Genomic DNA, 19,722 nt, shown 5'->3' with positions numbered 1-19,722 from the left:
ATCTGTGAAGAGCACAGGGCGCCAGTGGCGAATTTGCCAATCTTGGTGTTCTCTGGCAAATGCCAAACGTCCTGCACGGTGTTGGGCTGTAAGCACAACCCCCACCTGTGGACGTCGGGCTCTCATACCACCCTCGTGGAGTCTATTTCTGACCATTTGAGCAGACACATGCACATTTGTGGCCTGCTGGAGGTCATTTTGCAGGGCTCTGGCAGTGCTCCTCCTGCTCCTCCTTGCACAAAGGCGGAGGTAGCAGTCCTGCTGCTGGGTTGTTGCCCTCCTACGGCCTCCTCCACGTCTCCTGATGTACTGGCCTGTCTCCTGGTAGCGCCTCCATGCTCTGGACACTACGCTGACAGACACGGCAAACCTTCTTGCCACAGCTCGTATTGATGTGCCATCCTGGATGAGCTGCACTACCTGAGCCACTTGTGTGGGTTGTAGACTCCGTCTCATGCTACCACTAGAGTGAAAGCACCACCAGCATTCAAAAGTGACCAAAACATCAGCCAGGAAGCATAGGAACTGAGAAGTGGTCTGTGGTCGCCACCTGCAGGACCACTCCTTTATTGGGGGTGTCTTGCTAATTGCCTATAATTTCCACCTGTTGTCTATTCCATTTGCACAACAGCATGTGAAATTTGTCAATCAGTGTTGCTTCCTAAGTGGGCAGTTTGATTTCACAGAAGTGTGATTGACTTGGAGTTACATTGTGTTGTTTAAGTGTTCCCTTTATTTTTTTGAGCAGTGTATTTGAGATTCTTCAAAGTAGCCACCTTTTGCCTTGATGACAGTTTTGCACACTCTTGGCATTCTCTCAACCTGCTTCATGAGGTAGTCACCTGGAATGCATTTAAATTAACAGGTGTGCCTTGTTAAAAGTTCATTTGTGGAATTTCTTTCCTTCTTAATGTGTTTGAGCCAATCAGTTGTGTTGTGACAAGGTAGAGGTGGTATACAGAAGCTAGCCCTATTTGGTAAAAGACCAAGTCCATATTATGGCAAGAACAGCTCAAATAAGAAAAGAGAAACGACAGTCCATCATTACTTTGAGACATGAAGTGACCAAAAAAGTGTTTAACAAATCAAAATATATTTCAGATTCTTCAAAGTAGCCACCCTTTGCCTTGATGACAGCTTTGCACTCTCTTGGCATTCTCTCAACCAGCTTAATCTGGAATGCTTTCCCAACAGTTTTGAAGACGTCCCACATATGCTGAGCACTTGTTGGCTGCTTTTCCTTCACTCTGCGGTCCAACTCATCCCAAACCATCTCGATTGGGTTGAGGTCGGGTGATTGTGGAGGCCGATCATCTGATGTAGCACTCCATCACTCTCCTTCTTGGTCAAATAGCCCTTACACAGCCTGAAGGTGTGTTGGGTCATTGTCCTGTTGAAAAACAAATGATAGTCCCACTAAGCGCAATCCAGATGGGATGGCGTATCACTGCAAAATGCACCAGCAAAGCACCTCCATACCCCCACACCTCCTCCTCCATGCTTCACAGTGAGAACTACACATGCAGAGATCATCCGTTCACCTATTCTGTGTCTCACAAAGATATGCCGGTTGGAACCAAAAATCTAAAATGTGGACTCATCAGACCAAAGGACAGATTTCCACCGGTCTAATGTCCATTATTCGTGTTTCTTGGCCCAAGCAAGTATCTTCTTCTTATTGGTGTCCTTTTAGTAGTGGTTTCTTTGCAGCAATTCGACCATGAAGGTGCTACACAGGGTAGTGCGTACGGTCCAGTACATCACTGGGGCTAAGCTGCCTGCCATCCAGGACCTCTACACCAGGCGGTGTCAGGAAGACCATAAAAATTGTCAAAGACCCCAGCCACCCCAGTCATAGACTGTTCTCTCTACTACCGCATGGCAAGTGTTACCGGAGTGCCAAGTCTAGGACAAAAAAAGCTTCTCAACAGTTTTTACCCCCAAGCCATAAGACTCCTGAACAGGTAATCACATGGCTACCCGGACTATTTGCATTGTGTGTGTCCCCCCCACCCCTCTTTTTACACTGCTGCTACTCTCTGTTTATCATATATGCACAGTCACTTTAACTAAACATTCATGTACATACTACCTCATTTGGGCCGACCAACCAGTGCTCCCGCACATTGGCTATCTGCTTTGTGTCCCGCCACCCACCACCCGCTAACCCCTCTTTTACGTTACTGCTACTCTCTGTTCATCATATATGCATGGTCACTTTAACCATATCTACATGTACATACTACCTCAATCAGCCTGACTAACCGGTGTCTGTATGTAGCCTCACTACTTTTATATCCTCGCTACTGTATATAGCCTGTCTTTTTACTGTTGTTTTATTTCTTTACTTACCTATTGTTCACCTAATACCTTTTTTGCACTATTGGTTAGAGCCTGTAAGTAAGCATTTCACTGTAACTGTAACAACTGTAACAACTGTACCTGTTGTATTCGGCGCACGTGACAAATAAACTTATTTGATTTGATGAATGCCTGATTCACGCAGTCTCCTCTGAACAGTTGATGTTGATATGTGTCTGTTACTTGAACTCTCTGAAGCATTTATTTGGGCTGCAATTTCTGAGGCTGGTAACTCTATTGAACGTATCCTCTGCAGCAGAGGTAACTCTGGGTCTTCCATTCCTGTGGTGGTCCTCATGAGAGCCAGTTTCATCATAGCGCTTGATGGTTTTTGCGACTGCACTTGAAGAAACTTTCAAAGTTCTTGAAATGTTCCAAATCGACTGTCCTTCATGTCTCAAAGTAATGATGGACTGGTGTTTCTCTTTTCTTATTTGAGCTGTTCTTGCCATAATACGGACTTGGTATTTTACCAAATAGGGCTATCTTATGTATACCAACCCTCGCTCATTCCAGCTCATGAAGCTGGTTGAGCGACTGCCAAGAGTGTGCAAAACTGTCATCAAGGCAAAAGGTGGCTACTTTGAAGAATCTCAAATATAACATCAATTTTGATTTGTTTAACACTGTTTTGGCTACTATGTGATTCCACATGTGTTGTTTCATAGTGTTGATGTCTTCACTATTATTCCACAATGTAGAAAATAGTAAAAATAAAGAAAAGCCCTTGAATGAGTAGGTGTGTCCAAACTTTTGACTGATACTGTATATAGTAACATAATAGTTGTACCACATAATATTGTAACACATTGCTATTTTATTAGAATATGTGAATTGCTGTTTGTGTACTGTATATCATATTGTATTATAATGAATACAAACTAGCACACCAACAAATATAGCACACAGTGATGAGAGATGTGTAAAAGACAGTATCAAATAGTTATTCTTCAATATACTGTATATTAATTAACTCATTCTGATAAACTGCATTATGACATTCATTGATGGTCAACCTAGCTATATTTCCCCTCCTTTGTGACATCCCCCATTTTGTGCTTTAGCGATTGTCTGTGATTTACTCACATTGTTGTCAGGGTTGAAGGGTTGTTGTCCTGTTTTGGAGGGAACTGTCATGATGAACAGAACATACTGTATGTCTTGGCACAAGAAACCTAGCTGAACAATACTGACACATTACTCAAATGTGAGTGACTCCACTATAATGCAGGGCGCTGTGTTCAGATGCCAACATGAACCCTATCAGACTTGTCGTAAACAATTAATTACTACAATTATGGTCAGTTTACGGTAAACAAATGATCACACAGTATTTTTCAAGTTCCAGTAGTACCCATTTCTCTATTGATTTTAAAATCACACAATGTGATCATTATCAATGAGCTACACACAGAGCTATGGTTACATGATGATGAGGGCAGCACCAGCTAAGTCACGGCTTTGAAATGAACCAAGAGTCAAGTGTCTGCCAACATTCACTGTAACACTTGAGTGAGAACGGTTATGTAAGTCCAACCGTAGTGTTCTATGTGAGACGGTTACTGCGCTTGACAGAGTCATCATAGCAAACCGATCTATCAGCATCCTCTTCAGCAGCCTCGTCTGCTACTTGTGTCGCACAGTATTATTCCACAGAGGAAATACGATCCCATGTGCAATCATCTCTCCTAGGCTATGATCACATTGCTGTTGTTGTGAATTTAAAATTGCTTTTCTTGAATGAGGTTTCCATGATCTAGAATCACGGAGCGCAGAGCTCTTTGGAAAGTCTAGGTGAAATCAGCCCTTCCTGCCTAGAACAGAACAGACAAACACAGAATACCTACACACCCAAGTACCAAGTCACCCAGAGCAAAAACATCCCCTTCAATCCTGAATAATGTTTTGTTGGAATGAAAGGTGCCTGTTTTCCCTGGCTGGGGACTGGGGTCTGGGAGATAGTGCCTTGACTGGGATGGACCTAGACTCAAACACTGCTCCAGGGTGTCCACGATCCTTCACAGAAGCTTATGCCCATCGCATGTAATTTATGAGTTCATACATTTTATATTTGTATACACAATTACTATCACTCTGGTTCGAAATAGTACCATTGAATGGTGTATTTATCTGATTAAACAACTATTCATATCCTCAGAAAATGATCTGCCACAACTACTGAATTATCGAAATACCAAATCGGTAGAAGAACTAAATACGTTTTGTGCATTTTGTATTTTCTTTTCTAAAAAGGTTTATTGGAATGGAAGGATATGAATCTGCAACATCTACGTTAGGACTTAGGCAACACAAAGTTTATAAATTCACAGTTGAGTGACTGTATCGCTAAGAATAACAGAGGAGACCTGCTATGTGGTCAGATCAAGGCAACACGTATACTAGTTGAGATGTGTTCTCTCTTTCTCTTCTTTATTTCATTCCTCCTCCTTTGTGGCTCTTCTATGTCTTGCTCGTCCTCTTCTCGATGGATTGCAGTCTTGACCAGGCTCAACAACGTCTCTTTGCTTTGCCTTATTTCCTCACAATGTCCTCCAAGGTTCGTCCCTCCATCCAAAGATTTGAGGAGAGCAAATCATGGTCTGTGATGATGGAGTAATGGGTGGTGAGAAAGAGGGGTGAGTGACATCACCCAGTCTTAGTCTTGCTCGTTCTCTTTTTCTGTCTTTCAATCTCCTCTTGGTCTTCTATTCTGTGTTTAGAAACTCACCAAGGCATAGACCATACTGTCAAGGACAGAGAGAGAGGCAGAAAAGAGAACAGGAGGATACCAGTGTTAGAAGGAATGTGACATTGCCAAGCAATAACAAGCAATAACAACTGACAGCGGTTATTGTGCAGCAAGAAGGGGAGGCTCCCATTCATACAGATCAACATTCACCAATGAACCGGCTGGACAGATGAGAGATGGCTTTATTAATAGGACCTCACCTGTACAGGTAGTAGAAGAAGGAGAGCAGGTAGAAGCCCAGCTTACACCAAGACTCCTTCTGACAGTAGTTCAGGATGTCAGCATTCATCACACTGACAGGATCATACATGACCTCTGACCCATCTGCTGGCCGATGGAAAAACCTGACGAGAGAGAGTGTTCTTACAACAGATACAACTAAAAAGCCTTGTGATAGAATGCTGGAAGTTGGTTGTGTTGTGTACCTCCAAAGATGGTAGAAGAGCAGGGGGATATTTAGGCCCAGGGTGACCCACTCTCCAGCACACATGAACATCAGGCAGAACAGCCCATGGATGGAGTACTCTGGGACCACCAGCTAGGAATAATACAGACCATTAGGGTGCACATGGCCACACAAATGCAAACTCTGTCATTATCATAAACACTTCAGGACAAAATGCTTTGAAAAAGCTGCAATTTTCATATGAATGAGAGTGATAGAGTTTAGTTATTGTTCCCTCCTTCAGGTGTTACCTCCTTCAGTCTCCCCTCATTGGCTCTACAGCTTGCCATAAATTGACAGAGGAAATGAGGGCGGGGTGGCAGCATGGAAAGCCAGTTAATTATAGTGTGTGTGCAACCTGGTCACAGAGCATTTCGTATTATTCTGTACGTAAATCCGAGACACTACATTTACTATGATATATTACGTTTCGTATGGTATGTATTCATTTGTGGATTTCCATCACCCATTGCGTACAATATGTTACGAATTTGCAAAATGTATGATATGTTACTAATTCTAGCTAGGTGGCTAACATTAGTTAGCTGGCTAATGTTATCTAAGCTAGGTGTTAGGGTTAGGGGTTAAGTTTAGGAGTTAGGTTAAAGGGTTAGGGTTAGGGGATGGGTTAGCTAAAAAGGTTAAGGGTAGGGTTATGGTTAGGTGAAGGGTTAGCTAAAATGTTAAGTAATTGCAAAGTAGCTCAAAAGTATTAAGTAGTTAAAGCTAATCGGTGGAATGATATCAAATACATCAAACACATGGTTTACATGTGTTTGATGCCATCCATTCACGCCGTTCCAGCTATTATTATGAGCCGTGTTCCCCTCAGCAGCCTCAACTGCCGTGATGAGATTCGAACTCGCAATCTTTGGGTTGCTAGACATTCGGGTTCCCTAGTGCTAGACGTTTGTGTTATACATTCATGTTACAAGTTCCCATCTGTCTTATGTAACCATACCCAGTGATGTAAAGTACTTAAGTAGTACTATAAAGTATTTTTACTTAAGTTGATGTTTGGGGTATCTGTACTTTACTATTTATATTTTTTACTATTTATATTTTTTTACTATTTATATCTTTACTTTTACTTCACTACATTCCTGAAGAAAATATTGTACTTTTTACTTCATACATTTTCCCTGACAACCAAAAGTTACATTTTGAATGCTTTGCAGGATAGGAAAATTGTCAAATTCACGCACATATCAAGAAACACGTGGTCATCCCTACTGCCTCTGGCCTGGTGGACTCACTAAACACAAATGCATATTTTTTAAATAATGTCTGCGTGAGGGAGTGTGCCCCTGGCTGTCCATATGTTTTATAAACAAGAAAATGGTGCCTTCTGCTTTGCTTAATATAAGGAATTTTAAATTATTTATACTTAAGTATCAAAAGTAAATGTAATTGCTAAGATATACTTAAGTATATTTAAAACAAATACTTTTAGACTTTTACTGAAGTAGTATTTTACCGGCTGACTTTTACTTGAGCAACTTTCTATTAAGGTATCTATACTTTCTCAAGTATGACAATTGGGTACTTTTCCGTCCCTTACCATACCAAACGCAACATATCATACTCATTTACATTTACATTTAAGTCATTTAGCAGACGCTCTTATCCAGAGCGACTTACAAATTGGTGCATTCACCTTATGATACTCATTTGAGTGTCCCGGATTTACATTTATTATGTTACATCTAGTCTATGAGACCAGGCTGGTGTGTGTGTATGTGTGTGTGTTTGTGTGTGTGTGTGTGTGTGTGTGTGTGTGTGTGTGTGTGTGTGTGTGTGTGTGTGTGTGTGTGTGTGTGTGTGTGTGTGTGTGTGTGTGTGTGTGACTGGTGTGTGTGTGACTGTTGTGAGTGAGTGAGAAAGAGTAAGCGAGATTGAGGAGGTGGGCTACAGGAAGGAGGGGAGATCAATCTCAGTCCTCAAAATAGATGCATAGATATTTTTTCAAGGTTCTCTGATGCCCTTCTGTCACTCTCATCCTCCACTCCACCACTAGGTGAGCGATCTGTGCGTGCGTGTGTGTGTGTGTGTGTGCGTGTGTGTGCGTGTATACGTGGGCTGGGAGCCACTCACTCACCTTCCGCAGCAAGTTGCAGATTCTTTCAATATTCAGAATTCTTTCCCTCTGAAAGTGAACAGAGAGAAAGGAGAGTCAGATATCTAGCTAATATTTTTTCCAAACATCCTCACAAAAGTAGTAATCGCACTTCCCTACTGTTGGCTCTGTTTGAGAATGTTCTTCTGTACAGTATAGCAAAAATATACTTGGCAAAATAGAAGGTACGTTACATTGATAAAAATGATAAATAAACCAATCAAAATAAACAAAAATGTTCTACTTGAATAAGTGTCCATGGTCTATGTGTGCCTGTCTGTCTACGGTGCTCTGCTCTTCACAGCTGAGTGGCAGTGACTGTAGGTGGACACGGATAGAACTGGGTCACACTTCACAGAACTCCAATCCCTCCCATAAGGCAGGGGGCCTTACCGCTCTGGTGGGGTTGCTCTGATCGATTGGGTTCTTGAAGTCTGTGCGCAGCTCGTCAAACGCAATAATCTAAAAAGACATGTACAGTGTATATGGGTAAATGTTCTGCCATTGGATATATCTAAATGTGTTCTTTCACTGTGTTATTCTCATTCAATCCAATCACATACCTCAATATTTCCTCAATATTTCTTATCATCTTCAGTTTTCCATCCCCATACCTCCAATCATCCTTTCGCACCTTTCACATACTCTGACTCTCGTTCTCGCTCTCTGAGATCTCCATCTAAGCATCCCTTTCCGCCTCTCAACATTCTTCTCTATCTGTGACATCCATCTTTCCCTTTCAGAGACCAATCTCCATCTCCACATCTGTCTTTTACTCTCAACAATACCTTTATCGATCTATGTCACTCCCCCTTCTCTGTTTCATGCTCTTCTCTGTTGTAAACAGATGCAGTTTCCATGGTGATCCGATGATCCCTTAGCGGGCACCATGGTTACTATAAAAGTGAACAAGCCGTGTCATTGGTTGAGAGCCACACAGAGATTGGGGGGGGGACCATGGATGGAGGCAGATGGGGGGAAGGGGTGGAACAAAATTATAATTTGATAAGCATTCTCAATAACATGGCTTGTTGCTGACACATACACAGACTCTCTCTCTCCCCCTTTTCACCTTCTCTTCACAGACAGACAGACAGACAGACAGACAGACAGACAGACAGACAGACAGACAGACAGACAGACAGACAGACAGACAGACAGACAGACAGACAGACAGACAGACAGACAGACAGACAGACAGACAGACAGACAGACAGAGACTCCCTCCCCCATCTCTCTCGCAAACACAGACACATACTCACACATTGACTGACTCATATGCAGTGCATTCTCACCCACTAGTCAGTTCATTAGTCAATACTTTAGTTATTTCAAGCCAGTCTTTTGTATTGATCTGATAATGCTGTGTTGCATTTCAAATGAACAATGTCTCCGTCTAGGGAGGTAGGCAAACCTGGTCCCGGAGAGACGCAGGCACTTCATGTTTGTTTTATTTAACCGACCTGGAAACCAGGTGGTCAGGTGGGGGGCCTAGTTGGAACAAAATCCTGCAGTACCTGTGACTCTCCAGGTACATGGTTGCCTATCCCTGCCCTAGACAGAAGGCTATAGCTGAGAGAGATGGGCTCTGGCTATTGTGCAGTCTGTGTCTGAGGCTTTAGACATGTAGAATACTGATTGTGCAGAGGTCTCCAGTGACGCCTGTACAAATTCCATTAATCATTCGTCAGTAAGCTGGTACACAAATATACAGGTAACTGCCAAAATAAAGGAAACACTTGAGTTAATGAGGGATACAAAGTATATTGAAAGCAGATGCTTCCGCAAAGGTATGGTTCCTGCTTTTTGTTTTTAAATGCCCATCGTATAAAAATGCCCATTTGCGGAGCCTGAGACAGCGTTTTCCACCACCATCAACAGAACACAAAATTATGGAATTTCTTGTGGAAGAATGGTGCTGCATCCTTCCAGTAGTGTTCTAGAATCTATGACAAGGCGCATTGAAGCTGTTCTGGTGGCCCAACGCTCTATTGAGACACCTTTATGACTAGCTTTGACTATTTTATTTTATTTTGTATTTGTTTATTTATTTAAACTTTTATTTAACTAGTCAAGCCAGTTATGAAAAAATTCTTATTAACAATGACGGCCTGCCCCGGCCAAACCCGACGACGCTGGGCTAATTGTGCACCGCCCTATGGGACTCCCAATCATGGCCGGTTGTGATGCAGCCTGGAATGGAACCAGGGTCTGTAGTGACTCCTCTAGCACTGAGGTGCAGTGCCTTAGACCGCTGCGCCACTCGGGAGCCCATCGGGAGACTAGCTCATATTAATAATAGACTTCCGGTTTTGGGTATCACACACACACACACACACAGACTTACAGTACTGATATTAATAACAAAAATAATGAGTCACACATGGGCACATGGACACACATTCACATCAACCAATGGCTACGCTACACTACGCTACACTCATCACCCGGAATTATATATATTTCTTAGAGTATTTCACCTTGGTTACAGACCAACCAATTCTTTATTTAAGGTATGAGTCACAATGCACAGAATGTTGCTGAACCACCATCCCCCAGTTTAGAAACATGGTTTAGGTGAGAACCACCATCACCCAGAGTCTAAAAGCATGGTTTAGGTGAGAACCACCATCACCCAGAGTCTAAAAACATGGTTTAGGTGAGAACCACCATCACCCAGAGTCTAAAAACATGGTTTAGGTGAGAACCACCATCACCCAGAGTCTAAAAACATGGTTTAGGTGAGAACCACCATCACCCAGAGTCTAAAAACATGGTTTAGGTGAGTGAGTGTGGGTGTGAGCTCAACTCACCTGCCAGATGACGAAGAAGATGAGTGCAGCACACAGCACTAAGGTGAGCATGTAGCAGAAGGCCGCGAAGGTGAACGCCGTGGCTGCACCAGCCAGCCTGACGATGAGATGGGTCGAGAGAGGGGGAACTTTCCCCTCCTCTCTCTATTGCGGACTATCCCTCCTTTCTCTCAGGAGGTTATTGTCTGTTCTTCCTCTCTCCCTCCCCCTGACACTCTGACTGCCCCCCCTCTCAAGTTGTATTGAGAGCCCTTATTGTCCAAGTGAGGAGCAGAAGTTCTGGAAGAAAGAAATCCTGCTCTGCTCTCCAGTCTGCTGTGGTCTTTCTATTTCAGCTTATCTAGGTTACACAGTTGGTCCTTCTTCTTGAGTTCCTCTTCCCTTTTCACGTGTCTGTGCAAAAGCTTTTCTCCTTCACTGTGCAAAGGCTTTTCACACATAAAGCGGTCGACAGGCACAGTTGTTCAGGGAGAACAACTACAGCTGAGCAATGCTCTCTCCTCTGGTCCCAGCCTCCTCTGATTCTGACAGACAGGGATTTTTGTGTACTTAACGTGTCTGTCCCCTCTCCCGTTTATAATGTCCACTTTGCCACTGAAGATGGCACATATTTCAAGAACAATATAATTGTTATTAAACATCTGTAATAGGAAAAATGGTGGTAAATGGTATTAGATATTATTCAAAAGAGATGTTTTTTATTCAATTCTGATATTTCAATGGTTTTACAGAGCGGATATGCTGTTAAGGAAGAGATGACTGTTTATACTTTTAGAGTCATATAATCATTTTCCATTCATGTAAAGAGGAAGGATTTTGCTTTTCATCCAATAACAGCAATTCATACATGTACAATTAAACAAATATTCATACAATGATAGCTATTAGTGATAATTTAGAATAGCAAAATGAGCAAAGATTATTAGCTTACAATCAAGTGATCACTTTAACAATAATAGCTTAAAATGATTTGATGAACGGTGTTGTAATGTATAGAGTAGAATATAAACAAACTGCAATATGATATCATTCTTAGGCACTCCATGCTGAAATCGAGAAGCAATAAAGACTGATGAATGATGTATCAGGATAAATATAATCTGTGATGATGACAATGGATATTTCGATTGATCTTAATATTGATCAGAGTGTACCTGTGTCTGGGGGTAGATGCGTCTCTCACTGAATATCCCACTCCTTCCTCTCCACACTTTGTCTCTGTCAATATGGGTTGACACCATGTCAGAATTTTCTGTCTTGCCTTTCTCTGTCCATCTCAGTCGCGTCCATGAGATTTCTTCACACATATGCTTTTCAGTGCTCACTTGCAGGGTGAAAAAACTACATTTAGAGAATCAACAATGTTAGATGTTAAGACGCTTTTTGTTATTTTGGTCCGATTATTTTTCTCAAGAAAGGAAAAACATCTCCACAGCCCTTTGAAGTCTGAGTTAATTAATTATTTCTCTCGCCCCCCCCCCTCCTCTTTCTCTTCTCTTCCTCTAAAAAAGAATGGAACGATTTTGAAGAAAGACTTCTGTTCTCCTCAGTCTCTTCTTCTTCTTCTCTTTCTGACTGTCTATTACAATGTTTGTATCTCCCTAGAATATAATGGCCAAGTTCATTCAACAGTCTCTCTCTCTCTAGGTCTCTCTCTCTCTCGGTCCCTCTCTCCCTGGCTTGTATCTGTTGCCGTATTCCCTTGTCCCCCAGATATGGATGAGGGGGCAGGGCAAGCTTTGAATCTTTTTTCCAGCTTCCCTTGTTTGTCTCTATCTATCCCTCCCTCTGCTCCCTTTCTCGCTTGCTCTCCCTTTGTCTCCTCTCTCTCTCTTTCTCGCTCTCTCTCTCTTTATGTCTCCTTCTCTCTCTTCATCTCTTGCTCTCTCTCGCTCTCACTCCTTCTTCCCCCTTTGTCATGACACTGGTGTCCTATTCTTCAGTCATTTTGAGAAAGATGAAAAGGCTTTCACTCTTTTCTTGTAATTATGGGATTATTTCCCTTACTTTTTTCCCCTCCCTTCTCTGTTCTCTCCAAGCTACCTCTCTCTTTCTGTGGGCCTGCTGTTTTCACTCTCATCCCTTTCTACCCTAACATTTTCAGTATCTCTGGCCCTCTTCTCTTGGGAGGATTTCCACACTTTTTTAATTCCCACAAATCTTTGGCTTTTGATTTTAAAGTGCCCATGCTGTTTCCCCCTAATCCCCATCCCTGGCCCGTCTTTTGTCACCCACTAAATCCGTCCCAACAGCTAATCTCTGGTAAATTCCCCAGGGTGACCTGAAGACTCACGAACTCTCCTCTGATTGATTAGCCATCTTCTCCTCTGCCTGTCCCCTACTCTACCTCAATGATTACAAATGGGAAAATGTGTGAGAAAAAAATCATATAACAAGGAAATTAAACAAAAACACATTTTGAAAATGAAGTAATGGAATCTTACATAATGTAGAAACAACAACAACATGAATTTGTTCTTTGTTGGTGTCTTGTGGGTTTTTTCTGTGCACAGTATGTATGTACTGTATGGCCCTTAAATATCAGTCTGACTGATATTATTTGTGTGCAATAATGCCTGTGGATTTTGGATAGCTTGGACTGATATAAAATTTAAAGCTCAAGAGCACCATCTGCTGCATATTTTATATATGAAAATGTAGGTCGTAACAGAATTCCGGTGAGTAGTGTATCCCTACGGATGACATTTTGGACACGCCATGACGTGTTAGAACGTTTGTTGTTGTTTTCTTGACAATCGTGTCTTTCTTGTTCATGGAAGACATAAGTCAAGTTTGTTCAGTATGGGTTGGATCAGAAACAGGGATATTGAAAGGTAAAAATGATGTAACTCGGTAAATTAGCCATGCTGTCATTTTGTTGTGTGTGTGCTATTTGTTAGAGCTAACTATCTAGCAACCCACGTGTTTGCTAGCTAACTTCCCTAGCTTGACAGTACTTTTCCCTAATGCAACACCGATTGTTTAAGGAATGATGGCCATGTACACTATCAGGATATTTAAATGGCAATCATTTACACTGTGTGTTTGTTTCATTAGGTGTGAGCCTATCCAAAAAACATGCATTCAACTTCTGTGAGATGAACTGCCACAGTCGGGACCAGAAAGTGTGTGTCCTGGGCTGGGGAGAGCCACAGGAGACTGAGGTGTGTATGGGGGCTCTAGAGAGTAATGGAGCCCTTGATGATGTCTGATCTGTTGGTCATTGATGTGTTTAGAGTGCACATAGGTCTGAATGTTTGCATTGTGGTTGTTGGGCCATTGTGTTACTTACCTGTCTTGTCTGCTCGAGGTGTAGGTGGGGACTGTGAATGGCACAGTGAAGAGGTTCAGCACAGAGAAGGGCATCATTACTGAGACCAGACGGTGTGGGGAGAGCAACCAGGGCAGGTTCACAGGACTCGCCGTCACAGACCGGTATAGTGGTGTAGATAAAGACACTGGTCATAACACGGTACAGGAGCTGTTGTTCCAGCACACTGTCATTACACACCAGCAGCTCCGTGGTCATGTGTTGAGGATACTACTGGACGACTCTCTCCCTGTGTGTCTCTGCAGTGCTCGGATCACGTGTGTGGAGACGGGACTGCAGAGGGTCTGGAAGGAGGGCAATACAGACACAGTGAATGAACAACTCCTGCACCGTGCGTCTACATCTGCATTGCTCGCTGTTTGGGGTTTTAGGCTGGGTTTCTGTACAGCACTTTGTGACATCTGCTGATGTAAAAAAAGGCTTTATAAATAACATTTGATTGATTTTGCCAGAATACCACTCGGGCTTCCCAGAGGTTGTTACATTGCAGATGGATACTATATACTTATGAATGATTGACGTTGACTGACATTTTCTTGAACATAACCCCTGTCCCTATATCTAGGTTGAAATAAATGTTGGGAAGAATGTTTGTCGGATGTTACAGAATCCCTCGCAGCGCAACCAAGTGCCTACAGGAGGGAAAGAGAACAGCCTTCACCTCCAAGAATGTAAGTCTAACAACTACATTTCAAGGAATTACAGTGGGAACGTCTACATAGTATGTTATGTTTTGGTGTTGGTGCATTGACGCAGCATAAAGAAGCTGTAGGTGCGTAATGACTGGCTGGACCTGCGGGTGCCAGAGTGGGTTAGAGACATGGCCTTCATCGCAGACTCCGACAAGATAGACACCTGCACAGGTCAACACCAGGTCTGTCTGTCTTGTCTTTCCCTGTACAAGCCCTGTTCTTAGACTGGGTCTGCTGGTCTCCTCAGCCTTGGAGTCTTTCCCTGTACTCAAACGATACATTCGGCAGGAGTTTGACGCGTTTTGTTAGATACGCAACCAGGCCAGCGCAGTACATTTTGGCACACTGGGTTTGGCTCCGCTCAGTCCATTTTTGGGGGATGAAACTGTCCCGTAAAGGGTTCATTCATTTTATACAACGGGTGGTTCTAATCCTGAATGTTGATTGGTTAAAAGCGCATTCCAGCCGGTGTCTATTCCACAAGTTACCACCGGCTAAAGCTATGATGCCTATTTACTCTGTTCCATCTGACTGCGCAGTCCACTGTCACATCAGCCGAGCCAAGCAACTTCTAAACTTGATCTCCACTATAAAAAGCATCTCCTTTTTGAAGTAACTGTGTTAGAAGGGTTGTTGGCTCGCTCCTTTGAACGACAGTGTCCTGAGGAGAGAGCACATTTTCTATGCCAGGTGAAATTGCGCCTCATTAGCTCATTGTTATGGATGTATCAAAATAAATGTCACTAGAAAACAGCTTAAACAAATGTAAATGCAGCTACTGTTGTTATTCTGGCTTCACTGTTTGACGTGACTGTAAGTTAGCCGTAGTTGGCTAGCTAGCAAGCAAGGCATAAGAACGTTGCCAGCCAGTATGGAAATGGAACATTTACAACGAACGACTGGGTATCGTCCATAGATACAGAACAAAAAGACTGAACAACTGGTTTGACTCTCTAGCAACCGACAGAACGAACGACCAGCTGGCTTGGGTAGCAACCCGGGACTCTGTCTTGTGGAAGGATAAAATAGTATGAATAAATTCATCAAAATAATGTTTTTAATGAAAATATGTCAATCATAATTTGAGTATGTTGGTAATCCATTGTATAAAAGTGATAATGCCCTCGACTTCGTCTTGAGCTTAACAACACCCGTGCCAATATATCCTCCAAACACCGGCTCCTCGGCCATTATCACTTAATTGGTCAAGTTCAAGTACCCTGATGTATGGTTTGTATCATTGCTACATAAGCAAACCATTAAACATCTTAACTTGACTCACGTCTCTTTGCCTCATTCATTTATCTAACAACGTAACAAAAGCAACCTATTTTTTACTGATTTAATAGTTTTTTCCCCCGCTGTTAGGTGTGAGTGTATGGTCCAGCCTCTCCCCAGAGGTGTCCTTTTCTAGAGGCAGTTTGGGGAGTACCCCCCCACAGCCCTCTCCCTGCCTGCCAACCAAGACAGTGTTACAGTGGGCAACACATGGCCAACTCGCCATCTTAGGTCTGTGGAAAGGGGAATGTGGGAGTCGGTCTCTTTCCGCTTGTTGTAATGATTGTGCAGTTGCTTAGTGATCTGCTTCAGTACTTTTCCATGTCAGCTTTATCTTTTTACATTTACATTTTTTACATTTTTAGTCAGACGCTCTTATCCAGAGCGACTTACAGAGCGAGTGAATGCATACATTTCATACATTTAAAAAAAATAATAATTGTACTGGCCCCCAATGGGAATCGAACCCACAACCCTGGCGTTGCACACACCATGCTCTACCAACTGTCCATGTATGTGCAGTTCAAGTCGGAAGTTTACATACACCTTAGCCAAATACATTTAAACTCAGTTTTTCACAATTCCTGACATTTAATCTGAGTAAAAATGTCTCGTCTTAGGTCAGTTAGGATTACCACTTTATTTTAAGAATGTGGAATGTCAGAATAATAGTAGACTGAATTATTTATTTCAGCTTTTATTTCTTTCATCACATTCCCAGTGAGTCAAGTTTACATACACTCAATTAGTATTTGGTAGCATTGCCTTTAAATTGTTTAACTTGGGTCAAACGTTTCGGGTAGCCTTCCACAAGCTTCCCACAATAAGTTGGGTGAATTGTGGCCCATTCCTCCTGACAGAGCTGGTGTAACTGAGTCAGGTTTGTAGGCCTCCTTGCTCGCACAGGCTTTTTCAGTTCTGCCCACATTTTTTTATAGGATTGAGGTCAGGGCTTTGTGATGGCCACTCCAATACCTTGACTTTGTTGTTCCTTAAGCCATTTTGCCACAACTTTGGAAGTATGCTTGCGGTCATTGTCCATTTGGAAGACCCATTTGCAACCAAGCTTTAACTTCCTGACTGATGTCTTGAGATGCTGCTTCAATATATCCACATAATGTTCTTTCCTCATGATGCCATCTATTTGGTGAAGTGCACCAGTCCCTCCTGCACAACATGATGCTGCCACCCCCGTGCTTCACGGTTGGGAGGGTGTTCTACGGCTTGCAAGCCTCCCCCTTTTTCCTCCAAACATAACGATGGTCATTATGGCCAAACAGTTCTATATTTGTTTCATCAGACCAGAGGACATTTCTCCAAAAAGTATGATCTTTGTCCCCATGTGCAGTTGCAAACCGTAGTCTGTCTTTTTTCTGCCGGTTTTGGAGCAGTGGCTTCTTCCTTGCTGAGCGGCCTTTCAGGTTATGTTGATATAGGACTCGTTTAACTGTGGATATAGACACTTTTGTACCTGTATCCTCCAGCATCTTCACAAGGTCCTTTGCTGTTGTTCTCGGATTGATTTTGCACTTTTCACACCAAAGTATGTTCATCTCGTCTCCTTCCTGAGCGGTATGACGGCTGCATGGTCTCATGGTGTTTATACTTGCGTACTATTGTTTGTACAGATGAACGTGGTACCTTCAGGCGTTTGGAAATTGCTCCCAATGATGAACCAGACTTGTGGAGGTTTACAATTATTTTTCAGAGGTCTTGGCTGATTTCTTTTGATTTTCCCATGATGTCAAGCAAAGAGGCACTGAGTTTGAAGGTAGGCCTTGAAATACATCCACAGGTACATCTCCAATTGACTCAAATTATGTCAATAAGCCTATCAGAAGCTTCTAAAGCCATGACATCATTTTCTGGAATTTTCTATGCTGTTTAAAGGCACAATCAAATTAGTGTATGTAAACTTCTGATCTTCATGAAATTGTGATACAGTGAATTATAAGTGAAATAATCTGTCTGTAAAAAAAAATATTGGAAACATTACTAGTCATGCACAAAGTAGATGTTCTAACTGACTTGCCAAAACTATAGTTTAACAAGAAATTTGTGGAGTGGTTGAAAAACGAGTTTTAATGACTCCAATCTAAGTGTATGTAGACTTCCGACTTCAACTGTATTTGCCATTGTGCTACATTAGAGATGCATTTGCTATATGTGCTCTTTGAAGCTTCTGTTTAACTTAATTGTTTTGCCTGTAGCAGCAATAATTATCTTCTGATAGTCCGATTTAAGCTTTTTTTGTGTGTGCGAGAGCATTTTGCGTGCCTTTGTTCTGTGAGATCCTCTCCCCTTGACTACAGTCTCTTTTTCTCTAATCCCTCCTCCTCCTCTTGTTCTCTCCATTCGCTGCAGGCCTAGTGTGTGGGTGTTTAAAGGGGCTGGCAGGAGGGGTGCGGGGGCTTCAGTCCCACCCTTCTCTCCCTCTGGTGGCTTCTTGTGGTTTGGATCACTTTCTGAGTGTACACAGCCTGGAGGACCGCTCTCTACAGAACAAGGTACACACACACACAGACACACACTTACACTCTCCGCACACTTGAAGCCAGCTACATAATCCATCATTAGTGAAGCCTCCTACACAGTTTTGAATAATTGTGTTCAGTAAAAGTTTGAGGTTCTTTCTCTTCGTCTCCCTTTCAGGTGTATCTGAAGTCACGACTCAACTGTGTGCTTCTGTCCAGCAGAGATCTTGAGGTAGGGGAGAATTAAGTGCAATGAATCAGCCTATGTTTTAGACTTTGTGAAGTGCAATACAAATTGAGACTCGCTAGTTTATAATGTTGTGATATTACAGAGCTGTTAGAGGGATTTCATAACACCTGACATGCATATATTTACTTATTCATTACACTATTATACACTATGATAGAGTAGTTCATTTAAATTGACATAACAAGAATGTCAAACAACAATGTTAACTGTCATTTGCTGTTAAAATATTTTTTTAAATGTGATTTTTTCAGCATAATGCTGCAGAATGACGCATGTTTACAGTTGTTCTCCTCTATTTCAGCTGGGCAGTACAGGAGTGAACGGAGATGTGGAGGAAGTAAAAGAAGACGGAGGAGAACTGGATGAGGTGTGGAACACTATGGGATGATAAAAGAGAAGGCGAAGAAAAGAGCAACAGAAGAACAGGAAGCTGTTGTTGAAGAAGAAGACTAAGAAGAGGCATCAAACACTGTATTTATTTCTGAAACATATTATACCCTTATATTAAACTAAATATGGCTGATACCACAGTAGACATGACCACAACCACCGAGATTTCAGAAAGGAGCTCAAAGAGAAGAAAGAGGAGGTGAAGGAGAATGGCAGTCGGGACGCACCAGCCAACAGCAATGGAACACACACACACATGGTGCAGAGAAGACCAATTGTTTAGATGATTCTGAAGAAACCCCTGAGGATGAGAAGGAAGAGGAGGATGGAGAGGGACTGGATGCAGCTAAGGATGCAGAAGAAGCTGTGATGAGGTTGACCACCCTGTGAAGCGCCCAGCTGATGTGGAGGTTGACCACCCTGTGAAGCGCCCAGCTGATGTGGAGGTTGACCACCCTGTGAAGCGCCCAGCTGATGAGGGGATTAACCACCCTATTAAGCGCCCAGCTGATGAGGTTAACCACCCTATGAAGCGCCCAGCTGATGAGGAAGAACAAGTGGAAACAAAACAAACAGAAACGGTGAATCAAAGGAAGCTGAAGTGAAGGCATAATGTGCGGAGTATGTACTCCTCCAACGCTGTCTACATGACGCGTTCAACTTCACCTTGAAGAGCTTGTGCTTTATGTATGCTTTAAATAATGGCACCGGAGGGGATGGCTGCCATTTTACGGGCTCCTAACCAACTGTGCTGTTTTGTTGTTTGTAACTTATTTTTGTATTATTTTGTACATAATGTTGCTGCTACCATCTCTTATGACCG

General features: G+C 42.5%; 1 protein-coding gene and 1 pseudogene across 1 annotated transcript; one reads left to right on the top strand and one right to left on the bottom strand.

Annotated features, from left to right (window-relative positions):
• Positions 1-3,160: 3,160 nt before the first annotated feature.
• Positions 3,161-13,794, bottom strand: LOC115154686 (protein cornichon homolog 2). The gene is made up of 8 exons (XM_029701164.1): positions 13,777-13,794; positions 11,639-11,808; positions 10,485-11,125; positions 8,065-8,133; positions 7,654-7,701; positions 5,536-5,648; positions 5,311-5,454; positions 3,161-5,105 (listed from the first exon to the last, which is right to left on the bottom strand). Exons 3-8 carry the CDS (start codon positions 10,533-10,535, stop codon positions 5,078-5,080), a joined length of 453 nt encoding a protein of 150 aa, XP_029557024.1. The 5' UTR covers positions 10,536-11,125; positions 11,639-11,808; positions 13,777-13,794; the 3' UTR covers positions 3,161-5,077.
• LOC115154684 (WD repeat-containing protein 74-like) lies at positions 13,150-19,213 on the top strand (annotated as a pseudogene).
• Positions 19,214-19,722: the final 509 nt, after the last annotated feature.

The sequence above is a fragment of the Salmo trutta genome, chromosome 19 (assembly GCF_901001165.1).
Source record: "Salmo trutta chromosome 19, fSalTru1.1, whole genome shotgun sequence".
Lineage (NCBI taxonomy): Eukaryota > Metazoa > Chordata > Actinopteri > Salmoniformes > Salmonidae > Salmo > Salmo trutta.
This window is presented reverse-complemented; position numbering and strand designations above follow the sequence as displayed.

Coding starts and splice junctions, on each gene's coding strand:
- LOC115154686 (XM_029701164.1), bottom strand. CDS start 10,535: ATGCTCACCTTAGTGCTGTGTGCTGCACTCATCTTCTTCGTCATCTGG. Junction 5,455..5,535: donor CTCTTCTACCATCTTTGGAG/GTACACAACACA, acceptor CTCTCTCGTCAG/GTTTTTCCATCGGCCAGCAG. Junction 5,106..5,310: donor TTCTTCTACTACCTGTACAG/GTGAGGTCCTAT, acceptor TGTCCTTGACAG/TATGGTCTATGCCTTGGTGA.